Source organism: Melopsittacus undulatus, chromosome 2, assembly GCF_012275295.1.
Source record: "Melopsittacus undulatus isolate bMelUnd1 chromosome 2, bMelUnd1.mat.Z, whole genome shotgun sequence".
NCBI classification, from domain to species: Eukaryota; Metazoa; Chordata; class Aves; order Psittaciformes; family Psittaculidae; genus Melopsittacus; species Melopsittacus undulatus.
Genome location: NC_047528.1, coordinates 94699512 through 94725802, shown reverse-complemented (window position 1 = coordinate 94725802; position 26291 = coordinate 94699512). Strand labels below are relative to the sequence as shown.

General features: G+C 42.0%; 1 protein-coding gene across 1 annotated transcript in view; it reads right to left on the bottom strand.

Annotated features, from left to right (window-relative positions):
• The window catches only part of GRIK1 (glutamate ionotropic receptor kainate type subunit 1), a 174693-nt gene extending 152750 nt beyond the window's left edge, over window positions 1–21943 (bottom strand). The window contains exon 1 of the mRNA XM_034074032.1: window positions 21814–21943. Coding sequence (XP_033929923.1) covers window positions 21814–21943 — 130 coding nt within the window. The remainder of the gene's footprint in view (window positions 1–21813) is intronic.
• Window positions 21944–26291: the final 4348 nt, after the last annotated feature.

The following is a 26291-nucleotide window of genomic DNA, read 5'->3' as shown; positions in this document are numbered from 1 at the left end:
CTCAGCCAAAGCTCAAAGTGTGTTTTTGAAGTTCACGTGTTGATCACTCCCAGTTATCAGATTTCTGCTTGCATTCTGGGGCAGTCTTAGGGCACACAAGCTATTGCTCATCTGGATGAAGCACTCTAGAAGCATAACCTCATGCAAGCCTACCACCAGTGGGCATCTGGTGAGAGCACAACAGAGCTCATCCACCTCAAATGACTGCAACTTCTCAAGTGGGGCTGTCACCTGTTTTGGTGGATGGGTCTACAGAACCTTCTGCTAGTGCAAGGAGAGCCTCATCTCCAGACATGTCTAAAGACACTGTAACTAAAGAGGGAGTAGACTCTCAGCCCTAATATGTGTATGTTCTCAGGCCTGTATTATTTTCATCTGATTATGAGGATGAGATGTTCATCACAGAAACAGTATGAGGATGTGTTTTTTTTTTTCCATACAAAATAGATTTTTTGACCTAGGCAGTAAAGCATTATTTCTATTTACTAAAAGTATAAATTAAGCAACCTCAGTGTTCCCTCTATTACAAATTACTCTGTGATAGCATGGGTCAAGGCCACTTCATGATAGGGAGCCTCCCTATTTCTATAGATTCACAATTTTTAGGCTATTATGTGGATACAAGCTTGATGCGGTAAAATTTCACTCCTATTTCAAATTACATTTCACATTTGCTTCTTTGGAAAATGCATGCTTGTATAGCACCTTGTGCAGCACATATCTTGTTAGGGCATGTCTACACAGATAATAAGCATCTTTATCAGCACCCCAAGGTGGGTGAATACAAGCAATGACTAGAGTCAAAATTGTGGAACCACGCTAGTGCTCCCTTGACAAAGCATGCTAGCCTGGAGTGCATTCTGCAACAATTCACTGATATCTCTTCTGGACTGATCTGGCTGTGTCTGCTTGTATACATCCAAAAAAGTTTGTCCCCACAAACCTCTGGGGATGTGCACAGGTAAATATTGTACACTTCAGATTTTCAGTAAAGTTAAAAGCAGGGACAGTGAAGGTGATTTTATTCAAGCAATCACACATAGTTTAGGGGTGGACGAATGCTTACAAATGAACTTGATGATCTTAAAGGTCTTTCCAACCTAAATGATTCTATGATTCTATGACATACAACAGTGAATTTCTCCAGTATGTTTCTGTTCCTCAGGGTTGCTCCTTGGTGAAATGCGCAATGCTCACCATGGGGAAAAAAGGAAATACCACTTACTCAGCTCCTGGCACCTGACTATGACTAGTTCTCTTCTTTTTCCTTTTGTTCTTAAGAAAAGAAAGAAGGAGAACTGACAGGCTCATTGTGGCTGTAAAGTACATTTTTAAAAGACACTCCATCGCTACAGGGGTGGTTCTCCTCTGGTAGTAGACATATAACCTATTGTCATGATCTTAGGAGTCCTTAGTGTAAGTTCCTGTTATTATCCCCCTCACACCAAAAAAAAAAAAAATCAAAACCAAAACAAGAAACCAAACCACCAAATCCAAGCAGCTCTTCCTGGTGTGGCTTTCAGCAGATGTACATAGTTAAAGAATTGCTCTTATTTTTTTACCAAAAATGGATTCTCAACAATTCTACTGTTGCCAGAATTCCTGCATGAAAAGTAAGCAACAGGATTACTAAATTACTAAATATTAATATTGCAGTATTCACTGTCAAGACCGGCAACCATGAAAAGCTTTTGACATATTTCCAAGCACCTAGTTGGATATGCTTCATTATAGTTGGATATGTGTCACTATAGTTGAATCATTATAAATATCTTATTCCTCCACAGTAACACATACCTGGAAAAACTCACTTTACCACTACAGTCTTGGCTGGCATCTATTGATGTACCAAGAACAGAAAATTAGCAGACAGCAATGTCTGTAAGTGCTTGACTTCAATGAAGCCTGAGGTTTTATCATTAAGAACATTCAGTGCAAGCAAGCCAAATTACAGCACTTTTGTAAATACCATACTGAAAATACAAGGATTTGGTTACAATGTGTCTCCCTGGCTTATAATAAAGAATAACACCTGTTTTAAAGAAAAAGCTGAAAACAGTTGCTGCTGCAAGCAGAAGCCGATTTCATACAAATGAGATACATAGCACAAATGGGAACAGAAGAGAGTGATAGCAATGTTGACACATGTAACTAGATCCCTGATTTTTGTAGAACTAAAACTGGATGACAAGCATAAGATGTCAAGGGTACACCCTTTCCTTTCTTGATTTTATAGCTAGCTTTTGTCTTTTTGAATAAGACAACTGCTGGTTGATCATGCCTGCCTCTGACTTGTATACACATACAATTGTGAACTTAAGGAAACCCTGCATTTTTATTCTTTGTGCAGTAAGCCAAGTCTCTACAAAAGCCCCACAGGACCACTTATATCATTGCATGTTTTACTTGCGGAGCTGAACTCAACCCTGAGGAAGCACCCTAGCCTTTCCAGACAAGATCAAAGAGCATGTTGATGCATCTTTCTGATGTGGGTGCTGATCTCACTGTTGCATACAACACATATTAGAGCATTACCTGTGGACAAATACAGCTAGCAAGACAGTGACCAAAACCCTACAGAACAGGGCAACTGAGATAGCTCCAGAAAAATAGGGTGTGGAATACAAGGTGGGAGGTGGTTTTCAAAGGAAACTTCGTCTAGGGGGTAGCACAACCCACTTTCAGAAAAGTTAACTTTATGTTCGATGAAAGGCCTGATGTTATAATTTACATACGGAAAATTACCACTTCCTTTACATCAGTGCCTACACAGGAGTCAATACCTATTTATACGTGTATCGCTAGAGGCTAACGTCATTGGCTTTCTGTAAGAGACAGGTGAAACTTTGCTGTATACAAGAAAGTTCCCTCAAGAGACAGAAGGAGGAGTGCTATAAAAAGCACACTTGGGTGACCTTGGAGTGCCCTGTCAAAAAACTACAAAGCCACAGTAGGGGTTTATGGGACAGAATTCACCTCTGCAGGGCAGTTAGGCAAACAGAATGGCTTTTTGGGGAGATCAGAAGAGGCTGCTCCTCTCAGGACATCCTTTTCTGACAAAGGTGAGAATGAGCAGAATTGAAAGCACAGATGCACACTCCAAGCTGTGAAATTTCTGCTACTGTTCTTCAACCTTGGAATTTTCCTCTCAGGACCAAAATTTCCCATAAGGAAGCTTCCAGAGGGAAAAGTCTTCCATTCTCTTAGCTGTTTCTTTTGCTTTCAAGATAACAGCACCTTGTTTAACCACAACTACTATTTGTATTTGCCTGTTAATACTAAAGGGAATGAAGGCTAGCTCACAGCTCAGGCTCTGCCTTTAGGGATGGAGGGGCCAACAGATGGAACCAAGCAACAAAAATGTGATGCAGATACAGAAAATAGCAAGAAGGATACAGGCAGAAGATTATCCTCTCCAGTTTACCCTTTTCATTTGTATGGATACATGAAGATATTCAGTGAAATAGGAAAGCACCAAATTTGAAACGGATAAAAGAAAATGCTGTTTGATATAAAGAATAATTAACTTGGGTAATGTATTTCTACATGGTGATACCGAGAACTGAGGGTTCAGTGGGATCCAAGAAAAGATGAGACACAGGAACAAGAACAGCTACGATTATATCAGATAAGATTAAATGCAGAATTCATGCATGTTAGTAATAGGCGAAACACCAAAGGATAAGAAGCTGGGAAAGAGCTTTCTTGGGGGATATTTTTCCATAATACTCCATTATAGTTTCTAATTTCTTCCTTTCAAACCTCTAACACTGAATGCTGTCTGACATTGAAAACTGGAATGAAAAAGCTCCAGAGGATGCCTAAATTGTAAATTCCCCTGATTTATGTAACATTTTCTGGGAAGTGCCTGTTCTATAAAAATAAACTGCCCAACTATTGAGCTAAAATTGCATATCAGTATTTACTTAGGTAAAATTAACCTTATTTTCTAAGCTGCTGAGTTTTGTACATGAACTGGTGACAGTATACCCACAATATATTACCTCACTCTCCCACCAAAGACTTCACAAGAGGAAGAGTACCCATTTGAACCTCCTATTCATTTACACTTACAGATTACAAAATACCTCTAGCTCACAGAGTGCAAGCAGAACTCTCTAATAAATACACAAACAATCTTTAATTTAACATCTGTGTCTCCAAGTAGCATTCCAAAATCAGGTTTGTACTCTGTGGACAATATTCTCTAACTGCCCACTGGACTAAGCATGAACTGCATCTGGCAATTTCACCCTTTGGTGGATAAATATTTGTGTCTGGGCAAAAATAACACAACAGATTCTGACTCAAAGGGGAAGCCCGTTTCCTGTGATTTATATACTTACTGCTGTGGATAAACACTAATGCCATCATGATTGCCTGTTGTAAAGATCCTGTCATCTGTAGCAACCTGTCTTTTCTATCAGGGCCAGCTGTTCTATCTGATGATAAGCAATAACGTCCTGGAAGGTGACTGTAAAAGTAACAGACTGTCAGTAGCAGTCAGAGTTGTCATTGTTTTGTCACTGCCAGGTATTTGAATTTTGAAGACTTACAAAGCCAGGAAACTTGCTGCCTTTCTTACAATTTGCTAATTGTTTTTCTTATCCTGGCAGAAATACAGAACATCTTTGAGTCTTAACTGAGTACAAAGACGTCCCAACTGAAAAGAAAATAAATAAACCCTTTATCCCCCATTAGCTGCAAATACATTCTTACACTATCTTGGTAGTTTTATAAGCACATACATGTGTCTTGCTAGATGCCCAAGTGCACACCACAGTATTCTTTCAAGTTTGGGGCACAACACAATATGCCCCGATAAGAGAAGCATATTTGAGAATTTCACAAGAGTTTTTGCAATAAATCCTGCACTCCATAATCTCTTAAGCATGTTGCATGCTGGAAAGCACTTGAGTTTTACTAGAAAGTGTGCATAAACACAGCTCCACATACTTAAGATTATCCTCAAACTGCCAATTTGCTCTTATCTAAGGTTTTTTCACTCCATTCCCTTTTCTTTACCCTCTCTGTGTACTGGTGCTTGAGCTCATGATGACAGGAGATAGCAAGACTGCAGTAAAGGGCTATTGTAGCAGAACTGCAGTCACTGAATCTCATAAAAAATATCACCTTTATAAGGCAAGCTTTCAGGCTTCAGAAGCAACCTCCAGCTCACTTTTTTAGGGCTGAGAGGGCAGGAGAAAGGAGCACAGATTGAAAAATGGTGACAGGAATTTGGAGGACTATAACCTACCTTAGTATGCCAGCAAATGACTACAGCCAAACAGCACAATACTGCTTCGGGACTGCTGTTCCTGTTACCATATGTGGTCCATATGTATAAGATATACCACCATATGCAGATATCACTGTAGAAATATATCATTTGCTTTCCTACTGGCCCCATGTCCTTTCCTCATATTGCAGCAGTCTGAGTCATTGAGAAAATAACTCTCCAAATCCCAGCTCCTCTTCCATCACTTCACGTACAAGAGGACATCATATCCCTTGATCACTGTATGTTCTCATTGCAAGGAATTTTTCTTCCTTCTAATTCATACATAGATGTTTCTGATGAATATTCTGTGTTGCAAAAGGCTTTCACATTTAAGATGAAAAATTCTCTTTGATTTTGTGCTTTACTAATCTTCCACAACATAACAGAGCAGTGTAAATTTTGAGACGTGTGAAGGATGTAGATCACACTTTTTGAATAACAAACATCAGTGTAGTTCTAAACATCTTATGCTTCTTGAATTCTTGAAACATGTTTCCCTCTAATGAAGAGAAAGCTGAGCTACACTGATGAGCCTGGTATTCTAGAAATTGTTATCAAAGAGCTTTCTTTTTACGTCTGTCTACATCCTGATTGCACTGTCTCCAGGCTGGAGAGGAAGGAAAGATATTGTTGGTATCAAGCCTGTATGGCTTGAAGGAAAGTAGCATCACATCTTAAGCTGCTCTTGCCCCACAAGGAACACAAATCTCACCAGATCTAATCTGTTTTGATTATACATCTTCAGAGAGTGTAGAATGGGGGGAAACTGTATTTTGCTACCCCAGATATAATCTAGTTTGTATATAACAGATGCATCTGATTTCTGAAGCCAAAAACTTAAGTCCCTTTTCCATCTGGATTTTCTAAAGAAACAAAGCTTGCAAAATCATGCTATCTGATCATCTCAGTCTTGTTAACACCAATAATTTAACCACTGGCCACCTTTAGCCAAGTTTGACAAATGGCAGAGATCTCAAAGTCATGCAATTCCTATAAACTGTGTGAAAACTTATTTGGGGAATGCAGTAAACGGCTTCACCGAGGAAAAAGCTCATTACCTGCAGGTTTGGTCTGCTGGCTGTGTGTGCCTTGGGGATTCTGCCTCTTGCTGGTTGTTATTTGGGGATAGGCAGGAGGACTTTGAAGAAAGTGGAGAATCACAGGTGATTCTGTGGGGAGGAAGTCAATAGGGAACTAGAAAGGCAGCTGAGGATGCAGTAACTGTAGGACAGGAAGAGGAATAAGACAAGCCTGGGCTTCAGGAGGCCAAGTCTTCAGCAAATAGTTTGTTTCTTGGACCTTTATCTATCTATTTATTTCTTTGTTTCCTTCCTTTTTTCCTTCATTCACTTGCAATATAAGCATTACTGTGTCTCACAATAAATGCAGCATTATTATCCAGCAAAAGAGATCTAGCAGCAATGGGGTTTTCTTTAGGATGCAGTACAAAAAAACTGAACAGATCCTGTACTTGGATGATTTAAGTTCATCTGGCTCTTTGGGGGTCACGGAGCTCTTCAGATTTAGATCAGACGTCACCCAAAGTATTCCTGTGCATTTAGAGATTGGTAATGTGAGGGGAAAATTCAAATTAACAAATTGTGATACTGTGTTTTACATATTTGCAGCTGCCTTTCCTTTCTTTGAGTAACATACTCCTGTGTCCACTGAGCATGTAATGAAGAATGGCAGAAGCTAATCCATCCCAAAATGCACCATTTCTACTAGCTATAGGAGTGATTGAATGACCTCAAAATGTTCAGACACAATCACAGGCCACGGGGACCCTGAGACCCCTGTACCATCCTAAGTGTGAATACAAAGGTGATTTTCTACTTTGTAGCATATCAGTCAGGGTCTTTTTATTTTACTTTGGCTCTCATCAAGTACAAATGCACTAGGCTGCCTAACATTCTCCCACTGAGAAGAGGTTCCACAAAGGGTGGGGGCTGCCTGCTGCCCCCCTCCATACTGGGGGCTCACTGCTGGTGACAGGAGCTGTGCCCCATGTGGATGGATGCATTACCTCCTCACTTGCCTGCAAAGATCAACAGTTTGGGTTCCTTCTCTCTCACTCATATTTTCATAAGCATTTTTGCCAGATTACATTTAAATATGAGCCTTTAATCAGGTTACTCAGTATATTACAATCAAAATTATGACCAGATGGATGCTGTTACTGCATTACTTATTTTTATCTCCACTGATTCTTCTACGTATTTCACAAATCACCCTATTGAAAATGTGACAGGTTTATGTCAGTCACAACAGGACTGTAACAACATTAGCTCTACCGTGAATTCATCATGACACCAAAATTGTATCATACTTGACCTTATTTGATATATTCATGTACTGAATCAGAAGCTCCGTGCTAAGCTGTATAAAGGAAGAGAAGATTCTTTTCTGACAAGGCATTCTTCTATATAAATAGGGGTTTGTGCTTTTAATGTTTGCTGTGCTAGCTCCAACCATGTGATTGTGTGTGCATAATAACGCTATTTCTAGAAACTGGCTAGAAGACGTTCCAGCTCTCTGTTTCAAGCCTGTTTACAGCACCATCAGTAGCTGGAACAACTTACACCTGACAGCATCTGTTCTTACTAAAAACTAATGAATTCTGGCATTCTTTCCATGCCTCTGCTTGGTGAGAACAACCAAGGCAGAGAAGGAAACCTTTGCAAAAGTGGGAGACCTTGAAAAATCAGCAGCTGGAAAAAAAGGAAGTAGGACAAGGCTTATTACTGTTGATTTCCTCAACGTAATGGAATCCAGAACCTTCATTTGCAGTTTGGATGAGCTGCAGTAAATTGCCCAACTGTTCTCTTCTGTCAGAATAATATACTTGCCAGAACCTCATCACTATAAACTGCCATAGTTCCATTGACTCTGGGAGAGGCAGAGCTAAAGTAGCCTTTGGGTCTTTTTTTTCCTGAGAAAAAGTGGTCTGTCACTTAAAACAAAGGTCAGAGAATCAGAAGAGATTATTTTGTACCCCATTTTATCACAGATTTTCTGTAAGAACTCACAGATAAGAGTAAAGACTTGGTTTTCAAAGAAATTTTGCTCTCAAATCTGCTAAAGATGAGCAGTTTGAAGCTCATGTCAATCAAACGGTTGTCAATGGGGTTCATAACAAACTGACTACTATGGAAGAAGGACTGAGTTTTTAATATTTGAAAAAGTCTGTGCCTGCTTCCGTCATCCCTGCCAAAAGAAGGGAGTGATTTTAAATATGATACATGCCCAAGGAGCTTGTTAACACCTACTTTACTTACTAGGAATCAGCATTTTAATTACAAGCCTTGCTTTCAAGAGGTTAAATCAGCAGTCTGGCTGACCATCATCTCTTGCTACCCCACCTGTCTCTGTTTTAACTTAGAGGAGTAATGAAGGAACAAACTGTGTGTATTAAAATTCTAAAATGTGAAACTAAATACATTGAATATTCCTTTTAAAAACTTCTTTGATTCCTGTTGATTCTCCAATATGACTTAATTCAGCACTGACAGCAAGATATAAAAGCAATAACTACATTCAGGTTTAGAATTATGGATCAAATAATCAACGAAGAGAGTTTACTAACATAAATTTTACATTCACTGTTACATATTACTTCTTATACCATGAATCATTACATTATTCTAAGAACTGTAATAAAATATGTTCTTGGTATTGCAAACAGCTGAGTTGCAAATACAAAAGCCAGGAATTCTAGCATTAATTAAAGCTCCCCATCAAATTTTATTCTTCACCTTCTAAGCTTAGTTAATTAAATTACTTTAAAATCCAGTTTCTTACTGTGCAAATGCATAGTCAGCTGGTATCACTGAGGAGCTCAGTCTCCCACCTAAGAAATGCCAGCCTTTACAACAGCAGTTAAAAACCATTGGAGAGAAGCAGCTTCACACTACTCTTACCAGAAGGTGTTAAAGATGAGCCCTGGACATAATCCTTTTTCATTTTTCCACTTCCTAGTTGGTGGGTTGACCTTGACTGGCTGCCAGACACCCACCCCAATGCTCTCTCACTCCCCCTCTTAACAGGACAGAGGTAAAAAACAAAGATTAAAAAGCTCCCAGGTCAAGGTAAAGAGAAGATGGTGAGATCACATAACAGTTACTGTCATGGGCAAAACAGGCTCAACTTGGGGAAAATTGATTTAATTTCTTGCCAATGAAAGCAGATTGGGATAGTGAGAAACAAAGACAAATTAAAGCACCACCTTTCCCCCTTACCCTAGGCTCAACTTCACACCTTCATTCCAACTTCTTTACCTCCTCCACTCTAAGCATTACAAGGGGAATTGTGGTCAGCCCACAGCAGCTCCTCTCTGCCACTCCTCCTCACAATTTTGCCCTTCTCCAGGGTGGATCCTCCCCATGGACTGCAAGTATAAAACTTCTCCAGCACAGGCTCTCCATGGGCCACTATTTCTTCAGGGCATTTCCACTTGCCCTGGCCTTGGGGTCCTTCACAACTGCATGGTGGATGCCTGCTCCACCATGGTCTCTCCAGAGGCTGCAGCGGATCCCTGTTTAGGCACCTGGAGCACCTCCTCCCCACCTCCTCCCCACCTCGGGTGCTCCCAAGACTGTTTTGGACACCTTTCCCCTCATCCCTCACTGATGGGCAGTGTTTTGTGTTTGTTTCTTGGTGCAGTTTCAGAACGTCATGAGCATTATTGCTAAAGTTTTTGTTTTCTGGCACATGATACTTCTAAAAAAATACACAGAAAACAGATCAAGCCTGACTCTGACGAAGCTTCTCACAGGACAGAGAGAAATTACTAAGGATAAGTACAGCTGCTCGGAAACAAGATTCATCTTTTATTGACAATGCATGATAATAACTTAGCACTCACGGAAATACTCAGGACAAAGTTTAATACAATGGCTTCCTGAAATTACCTTTGTGAAAAGGAAGAAAAGGTGGGATCTCATCACCCTTTCGCTTATGGACTTGTAGAAATAAATTAGTACATAAGTCATCTTAAAACAGTAGTTGTCATATTAATTATTCTGAATTTATAAAGGGCCATTCTCTTTTCCCTCATCAGCCTTTCTCATTATCTTGCAGTGCAAAGTATTCCAATACATCATGGAAAACAGGACTAACTTCTGCCTATATACAATTGCCTGTGAAACACCCTGATTAACACAGAAGTAATCTGCTTACACACAGAAACATTGCCATTTGAAGCAAAGAACCAAAGAGCATAAAGCATATAGCCATCTAATTAGCAAAAAATATTTTCTTTCTCTTCTGATTCTGTGCTAACCCCAGCACCGCTGAAAAGGTAGAGATGTATGCTGTGCACCTCAAGCGTCTCTGCTGATGGAGAATTTGACAAAGCAGATGTGACCTTGATCCACTCACCCAGTAATGCTGTCTGCTGGAGTCCCAAGCATGTTTGCCACCACTCCAATGTAAAGGACATGCTGCTGCTCCTCCATATGCTGCTTCCAGAAGACAGGGAGCATAGCTGCCACAGGGGAAGGAAATGAGGTGCCATGATACCAGGTCTCCCGGTTCGCTCTCCCCTGTGAGGCTGATGAGGATGACACAGAGAGGAGGCCATGGAGAACTGGTGCTCTTCCCACACTGGTTAACAACCTCTGGCCCCATGAAGTGTCTGCACCAAAGAGTTGTGTTGCAGTTTTGAGCAAGCAGCATTTGGGGCAGCTGTAGTGTCTGGGTTTTATGTGCATACACGGAACACAGTTCATAAGAGGAAACAGGACTAAATTCATCCTTTTATAGAGAGGCACAAAACTGTTTGCAACACTCGATCCTCTCAGTACTATGTTGCTTTAAAGAAGCACCCACACAGCTTCCTTCCAGGGGCCCCTGTTAGGCACAGAAGGAAATAAACACAGATGAGATCTCCACACACTGAGAGAGAGAAGAGAAGAAGGCTGAAAGCCAGGAATTCAGCCTGATAGCAGCATGCGTCTGAGTAAAACAGCAGTGTATAAGTATTTCACTTGGATGCTGCAAACAATAGGGTTGGGTTTTTTTAAACACATCTGTGTATCATACATACATTGGGCACCCACAAGAAGGTCTACACAGATCATAGAATCATAGAATGGTTTGGGTTGGAAGGGACCTTAAAGATCATTCACTTGCAGCCCCACTGTAGGGGGGCAGAGACACCTTTCACTAGACCAGATTGGTCAAAGCCCTGTCCAGTCTGGCCTTGAACACTGCCAGTGATGGGGCAGCCCCAGCTTCTCTGGACAACCTGTGCCAGTGCCTCATAGTGAGGTTGTACTTAATGTAAATCTACCCTTTAGATGAGAAGATAAATGTTTCTTGATAGCTTTCCTTCATCGGACAGTTCTGATTTCAAGATGACAGCAGAAGGATTACAGTTTTCCACACCAATTGCTGTTCAGGGCACACTCCACACTCAGTCCAGCTGCAGATGCTTTTTAATGTCAGTACATGGATCAATGACAGCACATGGTCCCCAGGGAACAGCCTGGCACCCTAACAGGAAAAAAAAGTCTCAGGCAGCAAGGTATGCAGTGAGCCACACTGGTGCACGACAGATTCTTCATTTCAAAGAGAAAAATCTGCATTCTTCAGAAAACAGTGTTCAAAAATTTAATCTTCATTCAGTTCAGTGGAGCAGCTTTATAATTTACAGCACCAGATAGAGCTAGAAGATGTAATGTGAAATATCTGAAGCAGTTCTTCCCCTGTATTAAAATGCACCTTGGGCAACAGAGCCTTAACTTCTTTTAACATATGTTTCTAGCAGATAAGTAAACAATTTGGACGTGAAATGAAAATTTTCAAGATAGTTACAGTTGGAAAGCATTGTCTCACATTAGACTTTGGCTGGAGTGCCCCACTGATACATTTCTGGGGTGGTTTGGCATAGCTGAAAGGAAACAGCTTCGGAAGAATAAAAAGCTTTTTGTGTAAAAGTTGTTGGATCAGAGATAGCAAGAAGAGAGACATCATTTTTACTTCAAAATTCTGAAAGTGGCCTTGGTGGGAGGACTGAATCATGTGCCACAGCATGTAGCTGGATGAGGTGAGCATCTCCATTCTCAGAGAAAAGGAAGCAGAAACAGAGGAGGCAAGACTGGGAACCTTAAAGGTTCCTGTGCAGAGAAGAAATCTACTCAATGCATTGAGCTGCATTGACATTTGGCTTATAACCATGGAAAAAATCTATAGCCAAGTGCACACTGAACTTTGCATTTGATGGCATCCACTCAGCTCAATGAGGCTTTGTGTGCAGCAGCAATCTGCAGGTGAGTGCTGAAGTTACCCGAACACCACCACTGCAACAGCTTAGCAGCACATCACAGACCAGCAAGTCACCCCCAATGAATTTTAGCACAGTCAAAATCCAAGCGGTCTCTTTTCAAAACAAACCCATGCATGGGATACTAAGCCATTCTCTGCAGCGAGCTCCCTCTCTGCCCAGATCTCTGACACTGGGCTTAGGGAACCTGTGTTGTAGACAAGAGGGCTGTGTGTCCTCAGGGGGACCTTTGCCAAACCATTTCCAAATGGAGAAGCAGGAAACCTTGTATTTCTACTTTCTGTCATTAGGGTAGGCAAAGAGACTTAAAATTTGATGGTCTGGTGCTGTGAACACAGTCACTGACAGCTTTATATGAACAGCCAGATAAGTGCCTACCATACCTGTTTGTATGATGCATGTTTCCCAGAGCTGCAGAAACAAGCCTGTCCCTTGGCCTGGATTTGTTCCTGCATCTGTATGAGCCAGGAGCATGCACTGCCCCTTTGCTGTGCTGCCAGACAGCTTTCCATCACCAAACACCTTTGGAGAAAGACCAGCCACACACTGGAAAAACAGCCACATCTACTGCTGATGGGTGGCACAGGTCTCCATTCTGCATTGCACTAGTGATCCTTGCCATGCACACATGGCAGGAGAGGAACATTCCTGCATTTCTGATTGGTTTTTACACAATGATATAGAATTATACCAAAAACTTTTTATATGAATATGTAAGATTTAAAAAGTGAAACCCCAGAATATGGGAAATATGAAACTGATGCTGACTGAGCAACTTAAAAATCCCATCTTTTCTTACCCAAGTGCATACATTAGTCTTCAGGATTTCTGCCTCATTTACTTAACTCTTTTGATATAGTCTTTTGCTTTTAATATTTTTAAGTACAGGCAAATTGGGATATAGCATTGTATTAACAAAGCCATTTTGCTTAGCATGAGCATGGTCTATCATACAAAATGTGTCTGAGCAGTCATAAGGGAAAACAGTATAGCAGTGACTCCATGTCCTTCTCGCACCCTGTGCAAGATATTTACTCATTCATCTCCCATTCCAATAGGCTAACAAAGATGATGTGTGATTTTTAAATAACTTCCTATACACTTTCTGAATCCAAAGATGAATAAAAGCATTCAAAACCAAAACATGAATATATTTTAATCAGAAATTTAAATTTTATTTTATTCCAAATTGTAGGAAAGAATTCTTAAGTGGCTCACTATTAGTTCTTTCAATAGTTCTCAATAGCTTCTTACTATACCATATGAGATTGCTGAAGTTATTCATCATGCATTTTGACTCACCGGCCAATCTGACAGTGACTAACAGCCTCTGAAAAAGTATAGTACAACTAAAAAACCTGACCCAACTTTTAAACGCTTTCTCTGTGATACCGACATAATCAGTGTTTTACATATGTCACGCTGTTGCTGCAGCTACCTGGCCTCCTCTCTGACTACTGATAGGAAGCCTTTAAGCTTGATATGGACTTGATGTCTTGAGATTAATCTCTTGGGACCATTCCAGAGAAATCACAATTAATTTGCAGTTCCTCAAAAATGAAGTAACTACTTCACATAAGCTACTTTTCACATCCCATCAGGCCCGAGCTTCCTATTCAAAGCCTTTATAGAAATGACTGGGTTGGCACAGGGCCCCCAAGACATTTAGGAGAAAGACGTTTGCACAGCAGGAAGGAGGAGTAAAATGGTTTTGGCTTCTCTTGTATCTTTTCTTGAATGTAAGCAGAGAAAAGGTGATTTTTGTGAAAGCAAAATTTGTATTTATTGTGTTGGGGTTTCTTTTCCCCTCTGGATATTTACATCTCGGTGCATCTAATTTTCATTTCTCCATATCTTCATCAGGCTTGAGACTGACACAGTGAAAGCAAGGGATGCTGAGCCCTGAGATGTGTAGTTCATGAAGCCAGAGTTAATTCCTAGCTAGCATGGCTGTAGAATTTTGTAAGGACACATGAATATTTGATAAAGACTTCAACTGTTTTGATAGTACAATCTACATCCCTACTCATGGCTGATATCATCTGAAAGCCTCTTTCGAGCTGCTTAGACTCTTCCTTGGGGAAGAGGGAAACATCATGCTGGAATAGACATGATGCAAGAGAACAAGTCAGGCCAATTCACAGGGGTTGCTGTGTTTGCCTGGAAGCTACAGCCTAGTGAAAACAACCACCTTGACAGTGCACATCCTTCTAGAACTGGTACAAATAACAAAATGTTTCTGTATTCAAAACATGTATAATTACAGGGGCATAAGTGCCATAGTGGAGTGCCAAAATGGGGGGAAAAAAATGAAATTCTTCGGTACTACCCTTACTAAGGCTTGCCATGCCTGACCTTTAGCAGAACAGCACTCTGCTGAGCAGATGCAAAGATTGGAGAGGACATGGCAAACCATGCTGAAAAGATGCTCAGAGAAATCTGAGCAGTGAAAAGGCACTTTCAAGGGTCATGCACGTTGGCTGGCTCCGAAGGGCTTCTGGCTAAGGTCAGATACCACACCTAAAATTTGTCCACTACCCAAATCAAGAGAGGAAGACATATGCTCTGCTTCTTCAAAGAATCCTCTAATACAGGGAACATCTCCAGCATTACCTGCTTTGCACTGCACATCCAGGGCTGAGCTCCCAGCATGTGCAAGGCATTCAGGGCATAAAGCACCTACATAAGAGTTGCTTAGTTGCACACACCTATGCCTCTGTAGCAGCAACACTTAGCATTTCAAACTACTAATTTCTAATAGATCAATACAAATCTTCGCCTAATTTGCAGACTATAAGAAAATGTCAAAGTTGTGATGCAGTGGGCAGAGGTCTGGGGTGATGTCACTCAAGAGACCTGGAGTCACTCCCAGCTTTTTTGCCACAAGTTTGCCAACAAAACACTTCAGTTATCTGGCCTTGGCTTCCCCAGTCATAAAATAAAACTAACTGTATGTGCTTTGTGAAGTACTCTGAGCTCTACAGAATATCAGTGTTGCTATTATTAATTACAATTCTTGTTGAAATATGAAAGCTCATACTACATGAAACAAAGCAGTAAGGAAACTAGTTCAATATAACCTTTTATCACATGATATATCCCCAAAGCACCAATTTCTATGGATTTGCCTTCTAATTACATGATCCAAGAATATAAAGTATATGTATGAATCTAAGCTGTATGTATGAACACATACAGCTTTTCTTCTCAGTCTGTCTTGCAGAATCATGATAAAACCAATCTACAGAATCCAGCTTCCCCTAAAGACAGCACAATTCATAGTAGCTGTTAATTGCTAAATCGTTCTGCTGATTTGCAAAATACAGAAGTAGCGTTACTATAGCTAGGTAAAGCTATAACAAGGCAAGACTTATAAATAGAAAGAGCATCCTTTGATTTACCTGTTTAGAGACATAGCTGTAAGCCCAGATGCATGGGCCACTTGCTACTCATTGCAGGAAAGCAGCGTTAGAAACCTACTAGCTTTTGTGTGCACTGTCATGAACCAAGAAGACCAAAGCTCTAGGGCAGGAGAAGACACTTAACATTAAAGAAGTAAGGAACTAAGTAATACTTAGGATACGTTGGGCTGGCATACAGACTGTCATTAACTGCAGAAACAGCAGTGGCAGATTAGGCAAGCCTAATTACTCACCTGGGGATCTGGCTTGCATGCTGAGGACATTAATGACACATCTCTCCCTGGGAGGGGAAGCGGAGGTGATCTTTACTAGAAGTGAGTGGTAGCAAGCACCATATAAACATTCTGGCAAGACTCTTCTCCATTGCTCATCCAGGGGGGACAATAAATTCTTATTTCCAAACTTTTTTCTTCTTTTCTTATAGCTACCTAAAGTTGTTCCTTTAAACAGCAATTTCTTTTCCCCAAAACCTTCAATCCACTGCATACACAAGTGTGTTTTCCTGCTTATTGTGTCCAAAACATTTAGAACTGAAAATCCTGTATTACCTACAGTGTAGTGAATGATTCTTAACATATTTTAGCATACTTGATCTTTAAAAGAGAAAAAAAAAAAAAAGAAAAAAGCACTGGGTTTTTGTGGGTTTCAGCCTGTTTGATTTTTTTTAACCCAACGATTTTAAGGTCTCAGTGAGGTACCACAGGATTCAGGGAAAACTCTGTCCCTTCTCCACCTGAGAGCCAAAGCAATGCTTCAGGATCTGTGATAATGCTTTTAGCAGAAGTGTTGATGGACACAATGGCTGTGAGAAGTTTTGCCACTCCTTCATATATGGGTAGAACAAGGAGTTTCACATACTTGCTCACTCAAAACAAGTCCTGTTCTATATTTCTGCAGGTACTTCTGCACTCTGACTGTCACTTCCACCTACTCAGCATTGCACCAGGACCTCCATGCCACTTAGCAATATGGAAGGACGGCTGGTCTTGAACCTCAGCCAGAATCAATGTGCGGTAAACATAATTTTCCTTGAAATAGACCAAGTTTGCATGTGCAGACCCAATGGCAGAACGTGGGAACAATTTCAATGCTAACAGAATTTATAATGCACCTCTTTTAAACTTCAGATGGTGCAGTCTGAAAGCCCAAAGAGAAAAAACACTAGAACATGTAACTGTAAAGAGCCTGATGGACTCAAGAAAATAAGCTCAAAATTGATTCTTAGAGACCACTTCTAACGGGATCATATAACTGATTCACATTTCCCAGTGTCTGTGCCATCCTTCTGCTAGTTTGTGTCTTGGTACAGGTGAAGCTGTAAAGATAATACAAGGAACCTTCTGCATTACTAGAGGAATACAAAAAAAAAAAAAAAAAGAAAGAAAGAAACTTCAGCAGCCCTGTCAAATACTCATTCCTCTACCTGAAATTAAAAAGATGATTATTTGGAATAATGAAGCAGTTTTAATTTTGAATTTTGTGTTTGCTCAGTGAAAGCAAAATCATCATTTGAAAGCTAATTATTTTCTAGGTAATACTACACTACCTTCAGCAGCAAAAAAAAAGAAAAAGAGGGGGAAAGGTAACATCACTTCCACTGTAAAGTTTTCCCCAAATCATAAAGTCATTACTGCAAACTAAAATCTGAAGTCAACCAAAAACTAGGACATACTGGGCTTGCGGGTTACAGATCCAAAGCTGTGGAGTAAAACTAATCAGTTCTTGGATAGGATTTTTTTTTACTGCAGTACAATCTATAGTCTTGTTGGTCAAATCAAGCCCTTCTGAGAAAAGAAGATTAGAGACAGTTGTTTAAAATACTGGGGGGAAGCAGGATTTAATCTTTATTACTGACCAGGATATACAAAACGACTGTAATGAAAAAGCAGTATTGAGGTTGTACTTGCGGCCTGAATGAAAGATGTTAAGTGAAGACAGGGCCATATGCCTTCATAAACACTTTCCAGATACAGTTCTTGCCGGGTGACACTGATGAAGCCCAAATGTGTATTAATATCTTTCCATTCACAAACAAAATCTCAGAGTTGACAAAAAGTAGCAAATTTGCAGTGAAATTAATTAGGTTTTTGTCTTTTTGTCATTCTCACAGTGTGGGAATGGCAATGTCACACAGGAAAAAACCTCACAGCTCTAGCCCCCACTTGGGAAATACAGACATGTATATTGAAGATTTCAACTCATTACAGAATAATATTTTGTAAGTTAGGTTGACTTACATGTGTCTGTTTGAAACCTGTATTTCTAAGTTGGAGAGAAGCATTATGGGGCTAATCCTGCATCTTTGAAAACGCAATTCACTAAACCATCAAGGCTTTTGTTTAAGTAAGGAATAAATTAGTGCAGAGCATGAGCCCATGCTTAAATATTCCATTTAAGTACAGAAATACACATATTACTGAAAATTACTTCTGGTATGAACTCAAGGGTATCTATTTCATCACCTAAAGCAATTTCTATGAAACCTAAAAATTATTCATTTGTTCATTTGCAGGAGTTGTTAATTTTAGAGATTAATTCCAAGATTCATCCAAGTATAACTTCCTACAGGTATTTGTTGAAAACTGGCACGTTCTCTTTTTCATTAACTCCAGTGATATGTTAATAACTTGCGTAGTTTCTCAACTATTGGTTAGTTCTAATACAGAGTGTAGCCTGAATGACTAACATTTATAAATTTTCATGTAATATTGATGAAGTATATTCTTATAACCCACTAAGAAGTTTAAATGGCCTTAAGGACATACAGTAAGATATGAGAAAGCTCTGCAGTATTAATAAATACATTTTGTTGCTGCTAAGATTTCAGTGCTTTGGAAGCTGTTTTTGCAACTCAGCACCTGTTTGTCTTTATTTCTATTTTTTCTTCTATTCTTTGAGTTTATTTATTTTATACAAGTGCTACAAGCAGGATAGATAGGAACTTTAGGTTGGCGCAGTGTGAAAACTAGGAATTCTTTGGTATTAAATCAAAAATATTAGGTCCATGAACTTTAAATATGCCCTTATATAATATAGCCTACCTGGTTTATGTGTAGATAAGGATGATATTAGTTCATATATCAAGAAACAGCTTTTTAACATGAGCAAGAAACAAATATTCAGTAAGACAGTAAAATTTAAGTATTGTGTTACCTGAAATGGAAAGCTATCTCTTATTTCAAAATCCATGTTTTTTATTTTAATGAGTTAAATTACTGGTCATCTTGCCATCCCTCCTTTTCTTATTTAGATGGCTAGTAAGGTAGTCATTAGCTAGATGCTGAGAAATAGCTAGAATTCCTATCACTTGTGTGTCCTTCCTCAACTAATTAAATATCAACAAGATAATCCATTTATCTGCATTACAAGCCAGAAAAATAATAATTAAGAAAAAAAAAATAAAAAAAGAAATCCAGGTCACTAACAGTGGAAAACGCAATTAAACTGCTCAGGTGCAAACTGCTGCGCCATTGTACAGCAGTGCTTTCCCTTCTTTAATTAACCAAAATATGAAGAAGAAAATCTGATGGCTTAATAGGACTTTCCTCACTGTCAGAAATGCTTTGGGATAATTTTTTATGTTATCAATAAGAGTGTTGGAAGAGTTACTGTCATCACTTCTGTTCGTCACCTCTGTGAGTGACAGATTCCACAAAGAAACTTGCTGCTCTTAACAGATGTGAAGGATTAATATTTTATAACATCATTACCTTTTAGGCAGGATAACTATGGTAATAAGAATACATTTAATATTTTATGCATGTAACAGACATGGAGCATTTATTCTCCTGCAGCATCTCTCTGGATGTGTATTTGGTGACTGTGATTGAAAGCTGGGCAGTTTGTCATACTTATTTTATATGTTGTGGTGGAAGTAACAGAGCTGAATCAGTATTAAGGTACCATTGCTGCATGCACTGATGGAGTGAATCCAAAATAGAGATACACACAGATCTTGCAGCAGAGAGTCTACAAACCACGCAGAACAATTTCAGGGAAAAGCAACGTGGGCAACTGCCTGGGAGTCTTGCTAGACCAAACAGAAGCTGCAAATCAAGTTACGCTTTGCTTAAACAGGGAAGGTGACAGAATCAGGAATGCACACCCTAAAGCTCTGCCTGAGTCTCTGTAGTGCTGATGCCAGTGGTGAAGCCAAGGTTTCATCCTGCACAGAGCTAAGCATTTAGAATATGTTCATGCAAATTTGTTTCCCTTTACACCCTGGCATGCTCATTTTTCCTTCAGAGACTATTCCCATTGAAGCTAAGCAAGTTAAGGCTGCCTAGCAGCAATGAAGATGCTTGTGTATTTCCAAAGCATCCTGCTGTACCATGTGGCTAAGTTATTTGAACAGTTTATTTTCTTCCACAAGTTTTGTGGGCCCTGAAGTTACCCATCTGTAAGAGCTCTGTGTTCCATGTGCTCTATGCCTGTGAACAGTTATTCCCCTCAGCTTCACATGTGGCACAGTTACACTGTAGGGATGAGCAAAGAAACAGCAAACTTCATCTGCACCCATGAGAAAATAGTGAGTATACACTGACTATGGACAGTTATGAACTTACAGATTTTTAGCCATAAGGTGCTCAGTGCCTTCAGTTTTCCTTCCCTCCTCCCTCCCTTTGCCTTTGCTCAGCACTTTGAGGGACTGCGTTTATTTAAATGTTTCAGTCATTGGGTCCCTTGCTCTCTAACCCTGTGAGGAGCTTTCCACGTGATGTTTAAAGGAAGACTGGTGAGGAAAGCTGAGCAGGGTTAACACTTGTCACATCAAAAGACATCAATCTTTTGCTTTGCTCAGGAACTTCTGGTTTTGCTTCATATTCAGTGTTTGTCAAGCAAAAGAGGGGTAGGCAGAGAAAACAGAAGTGTGGCAGATTCAGCCTACATCTTCTCCACAGTTTTTCCTAACCCCTAACTCTTCGATACTTTGTATTCACCGTCTCACTTGACTGACACAAGAAACCCACTGTCAGGAGAGAGGCTTCCTGTGCACTGAGACCCGTTTCCATGGTGCGGAGTTTTCTACTTTAAAATAAATTCCTGTTTTCTGGGGCTACACGTACGTACAGCACTGGCGGAACTGGTCCCACTCAGGGCTGGGGGCCGAGGGCAAGGAGACCAACACGTCCCCCATCCCAAAAGGCTGCCCTGCGCAGACCGCAGCCGCTCGCTCTCCCCTCCGGTGCCGGAAACCTCAGCACTTGCCGGCACGCATTTTAAGGTCACTGACCACCCCTGCGGCCGCACGGCGCGGCGCGGGGAGCCAAGTTTGACCAGGTTTGGGCGCAGTTTACACCCGCGGCCGCGGAGCGCCTGTGCGGTGACACCCTCCTTGCCCTCCAGCCCCGGAGATGCTCCCAGGGTGCTCACCCTGGACCCTTCCGCGGACCCGCTCCGCTGGGATCCCCGCGCCCAACTTGCCGCGTCCCGCCAGCGTGCACCAAGGCAAACTTTCGGGAGCCGCACCCGCAGAGACCCGAGGAGCCCGGCAGCGGAGCAAAGCGGGGGGGCTGCGCTCGTCTCCCCGAACAGACGCCCCGCCGAGGAAAGCCACGGGCTGGGGACAGCCCAGCCGGCGTCGCCCGCAGTCCGAGACCCGGCTCTGCGGGTCCCCGCGGGGTGCGCTTAGCTCCGCGTCCCGCGGGAGGTAAGCGGGTCCCGCTGCCCCGGCACTAGACTGCACCCTCGCAGCGCCCGGGGCAGGAGGGAGGGGAAGAGCTCAGAGGTGGCAAGTCCCCTGCGGTGTTCCTGGTCCCGACAGCGGGAGCCGGTGTTGTCCGCTGAGCGGACCGGACTGCGCAGGGCCCACGGGAGGCACTCACCGATCCGCAGCACTTGCTGGCCGCTCCGGGGCAGGCCGGCCGAGGCGCAGAGCAGCACGAAGAAGAACCCCCCGCCACTGCCGCCCAGGACCGGGCGCAGGGGCCACCGCGGGCTGTGGGCGCTCGCCATCCTCAGCGCCAGCCTCAGTTCATGCCGGGCTCCGCGAGTGCGGGCCGCGGGCGGCTACCCCCGGAGGGGCCGTCTGCGCGCCGCCGCTCCGCACCGTCCGCCCATGGCGCGGGGGTTCCGCGCTCGCCACTGCCGCGCTGCGCCGCTGCCCTCGAACCCTGCCGCCGCCGGGAGCGGAGGGAGGGACGGGAGGGGCCGGCTCCTCCCGCGGGGCGGCCCCGGGCGGGGCGAGGCGTCTCCGGGTGCTGACCGCGAAGGGCGGTGTGGCGGGGCATCGCGCACGCGGAGGGACACACACACGGAGGCACTCACGCACAATACCGCCCTACTGCTCCGCGGCACGGCCAGATCTGCCCTGTGCAGGGCAGAGACAGGGATGGGGACAGGGGCAGGGAAGGGGACAGTGGCAGAGATGCCCCCCGAGAGCCCTGCGTTGGACTATGTGCTGTTCGGCCCCGCGGGTCTCTGCTCGCAAGGAAGGAGGCCCTCCTTGGCCTGGGGGAAGCTTTTCCCACCCTATGCCATCAGCTCGACAACTCCTGTTTGTTTACCGACTGGTTGTATAGGGCTTTGAATTACAGACAAGAGGCGAAGCTGATGGCACCACTATATGTGCGCAGCTCCCTTCTGGGGGCCAGGCACGAGATCAGGCTGTGGTGAACAATACCCGGAGGCTGAGGGACACCCATGTAGACAAGCTGTGGGAGTGGCAGTGTTTCTGCAGTGTGTCTGGACCTCTACAGCCGGGGGGGACGACACAGGAGATATGTCCCTGCAGCGCATCTCCCCATATATGTCAGAAGGCTCAGCAAGAGGGCAACAGGGCTGCTCACCTGGGGTCAGTAGTTCACAAAGTTTGAGTGGTGAGATTTCAAGACCAATTTGGAACCACTGAGCACAGGGATCAAACTGCTCCCTGTCCTTGGCTTGCCCAGCTGATCACTGTCGTTTTTCCCCGGTGACTTAACATTCTCAAGTTATTTTTAAAATCTCAGTTTAAAAGGTTCAGTGAAACTCAAAATGCTTTTGCTATAAAGTAAACATATGGATCCTGAGCTGAGGTGGAAAAAGAAGAAAACATAATAGGAGAATGACTCCCACCTAGCAACAGAACTAAAATTACATAGCCGAGATCCAAATTTGAAATAATTCAAATCTGTTTATTTTGTATTCTCCTCCAGTCTAACTATTGTTCCAGAAATTAACTCCTCGGAGCAGTCGCAGCACATGCTGAAGTGCAATGGAAATGTAAGCGCCTACATTATATCTCCCAGTCAGTCTCAAATGTTTCCTGAAAAGCCTGCCTCTACTGTTTACAGAGCAATTTAGGCTATTCAGGAGTTCTCATTACTGAGATTCCCAGCCAGGGCACTAGTTAGTGCCCCACTTTACATGTCTTTACAGCACGTTTGACTTGCACCTTGGAGGACTTTTGCCCATGATGGGGGTTTTTTTGTTTGTTTACCTAAGAGGCACCCTTTCCTAAGGATCAGAGCTCAATTCACTGGCAGGCACAAGCTCCCTGCCAGCCCCCAGGGTAACACAAATACTTTCCCCGTTAGCTTTCATGCCTTGTCTCCTGCCCCCTACCATGGTGCCAGCTCATAGCTTGGCCTGTGCCTCCCTGGGGTCACCAATGCTCCACAGATTCATGTGTCAGCTGTGATGTTGGCATTCCTGCTCCAGCCCCACACCCCCTTTCACATCACATCTCTGTGTGACCAACAGCCCACATCCCTTGCTCTGCGTGACGTGCTCTAAGAGAGGGTAAGAGACAGGCTTACCATGCACCTTCACTTGTCTCATGCATGTCACACCAGCTAAAAGTTACAATTATATTAAATCACTGGTGTGGTTAATAACTATGTATACACTTTCACTTAGGAGGCAGAAAAGGACCGTCAGATCCTCCTAGACTGGACTGAATGGCTCAATAGCTTTTGCACAGTTTTATAATCTGTCATTACCTTTCAGATCACAAATCAAATGAGAAGGCGTACATCTCCTAATTCCAGAAAATCTCAGCCACTGAGCAATGGCTAATAACAGCCACCGTTCAAGTACACATTAATCTACTGTACACAAACCATGCCGTAGAAGTAGCTCTGACTGGACTGGTATGCTTCATTTTCACAGTCATGCTGGCATGGCAAATAGTGGTGATATAACAGCAAGTACTGTTTTCCAAAGGGAATTCATATTAGTTCCACTTGACTGAGAAATGGTACTGTTTTGAAAGAAAAAAAGGAAAATATTTCCTCAGGAAAATGCACCTACTGATGTTTTCAGAACCACTTGTCCTCAGCATAAATGGGTTCCTGCAGAAGTCAAAGACACCACAACATTCATTTCAGTAAGATAAGAAATTGACCAGAGCTTTATACTTTCGAAAACACCATTGGTTTTAGCCTTCTGCTTCTTTGAAGCCCTTAAGAACAGGGACTGAAAAGAATGGGAAAGAAAGAGAGCTTAGCAATAACTGTGAGAGGCCAGTAGAGGTTTGCAACACCGTGCTACCAATAGTATAAACCTGAACACCTCCAAGTCTGCTAACCCTTGTGGCAGGAGGGACTTAGGAAGCTTGAAAGGGGTTCTAGCTTCTGCTTCAAGGTGTGGCTAAGCATTACCTAAGTTGCATTCCGTGGCTTCACACATAAGGAGCAATGGCTTTTGAAAAACTACCAGTGCTTATGGAAAACCCCAAACTGACCATAATGCTGCAAAGACTAACCAAACTATAAAGTGACAAATAGCCCGTTGGCTATTGTGGAACATCTTTTTTTTCTCAGTTCTGGTTTTATCTGTGTATATGACCCATCTCTCCTGTACTGGTCGGAACAGACACATAAGTGGAAGGTTGTGTTTTTACATTTTTTCACAGGAAAACTGACATATGGGGGGAGAATTTTGAACCACCTACCTTGAGATTTAAAAAAAAAATCCTCTTCTAAAAATAATTCTGAAAAAAAGACTTTAAAATTAGAAATTTTGAAACTTAAAGGAAGAGAAGAAAATTTAAATTGACTGAAATTTCCCTGGAAGTATCCTCCAGGTTTCTAATTTTACAGTAAACTCTAATACATACAGGTCTTTTGTTGCCTGCAACATAGTAAATCACCAAGTAAGCTATATCCCACAAAATCATAGCATGCTTTACGGGAAGTCTTGTTTTATTTCTGGCTGATATTTTAACATGAGAAGTCTCAGTACAGTTCATCTTACTAGTCTCTAGTTATCAATACACTCAAATCTTAATCTCCTCTTGGACTTCGTTCAGAAAGAGCAGGAAAAAAGCCAAGGTCTCTTCCCAATCTTTTTTCTCCCAGTTAAGCAGATTTGAATGCCCAGAGCCTTAACGCGTGAGCTGTTGTTCAGCTCATACTGGCTGTCACATTTGCTTGCTCATTCATTGCATTGCCAATATTTGGATGAATTTATTAGTAAGGTGTTTTGGAATACCTTGAGAATGAAAGGCAGTGTGTGTAATCAATGTCTGTTCTTGTCACACAGCATATTAATATTACAAATAGTAACCCAGGGTCCTTTATACAGGAATTTAAAGTCTTTGTTCTTGTTTCAAAGCATCAGATTCCAGTTAGACATAATGGATAGCTATCATTCAATTTGCAGTGTAAGTAGTACTATTAAGCTGATAGCTAAAACCTTGTCTAGTATCAGGGCCTCATGATGGAGTCTGGGGATGTAAACCACCTCCTTCCTATTTTACATCCATTTCAGGAGTCTGGTTTTGAGTTTGGATGTTGTCAAAATATGAGAAGGACAAGTATATGCAAATGTGTAGGAAAATTTGAAATTTTCTGGAAAATATGAACATTTTCTCAATTTCTTGATCAAGTTCTGAGAAATTTTGGCTGTGTAACATCTCAGTCCTGAGGCCAACACAACACAGCTAAAATATGTACACAGTCTAAGCTACTTTCTTACTGAGTTGTGACCATAGGCTGCAGTTAGCATTAATTTGGGAAGGCTGTGTTTTCCACATCGTCTAAAAATAGCTTCATCAAATTGGCATTCTGCTCTTACAACAAATCTTCAAAAAAATCTTTCACTCCAAATGTACCTCTGTAAAAAGCTGAAGAGTAATAGAGACAAAAACATCCCTTTTTTGTCCTTTTCTCTTTCCACTACCTCAAACAGTTTCTTTCAAGATCATTTGCAAAATCAATATCACTCCAAAGGAGGTAGGAACTGAAAGCCCAAATGATTTGTCAAGTTCTTCATCTCCTATGCCCTGGTACCCACAGTGGTTCCTTTGGTTTCAGGCTTGGGTTTGGCTGCTCTATCAGCATTTGGCCTTCCACTGCATCTCATCCTCAACCTTTCTCCT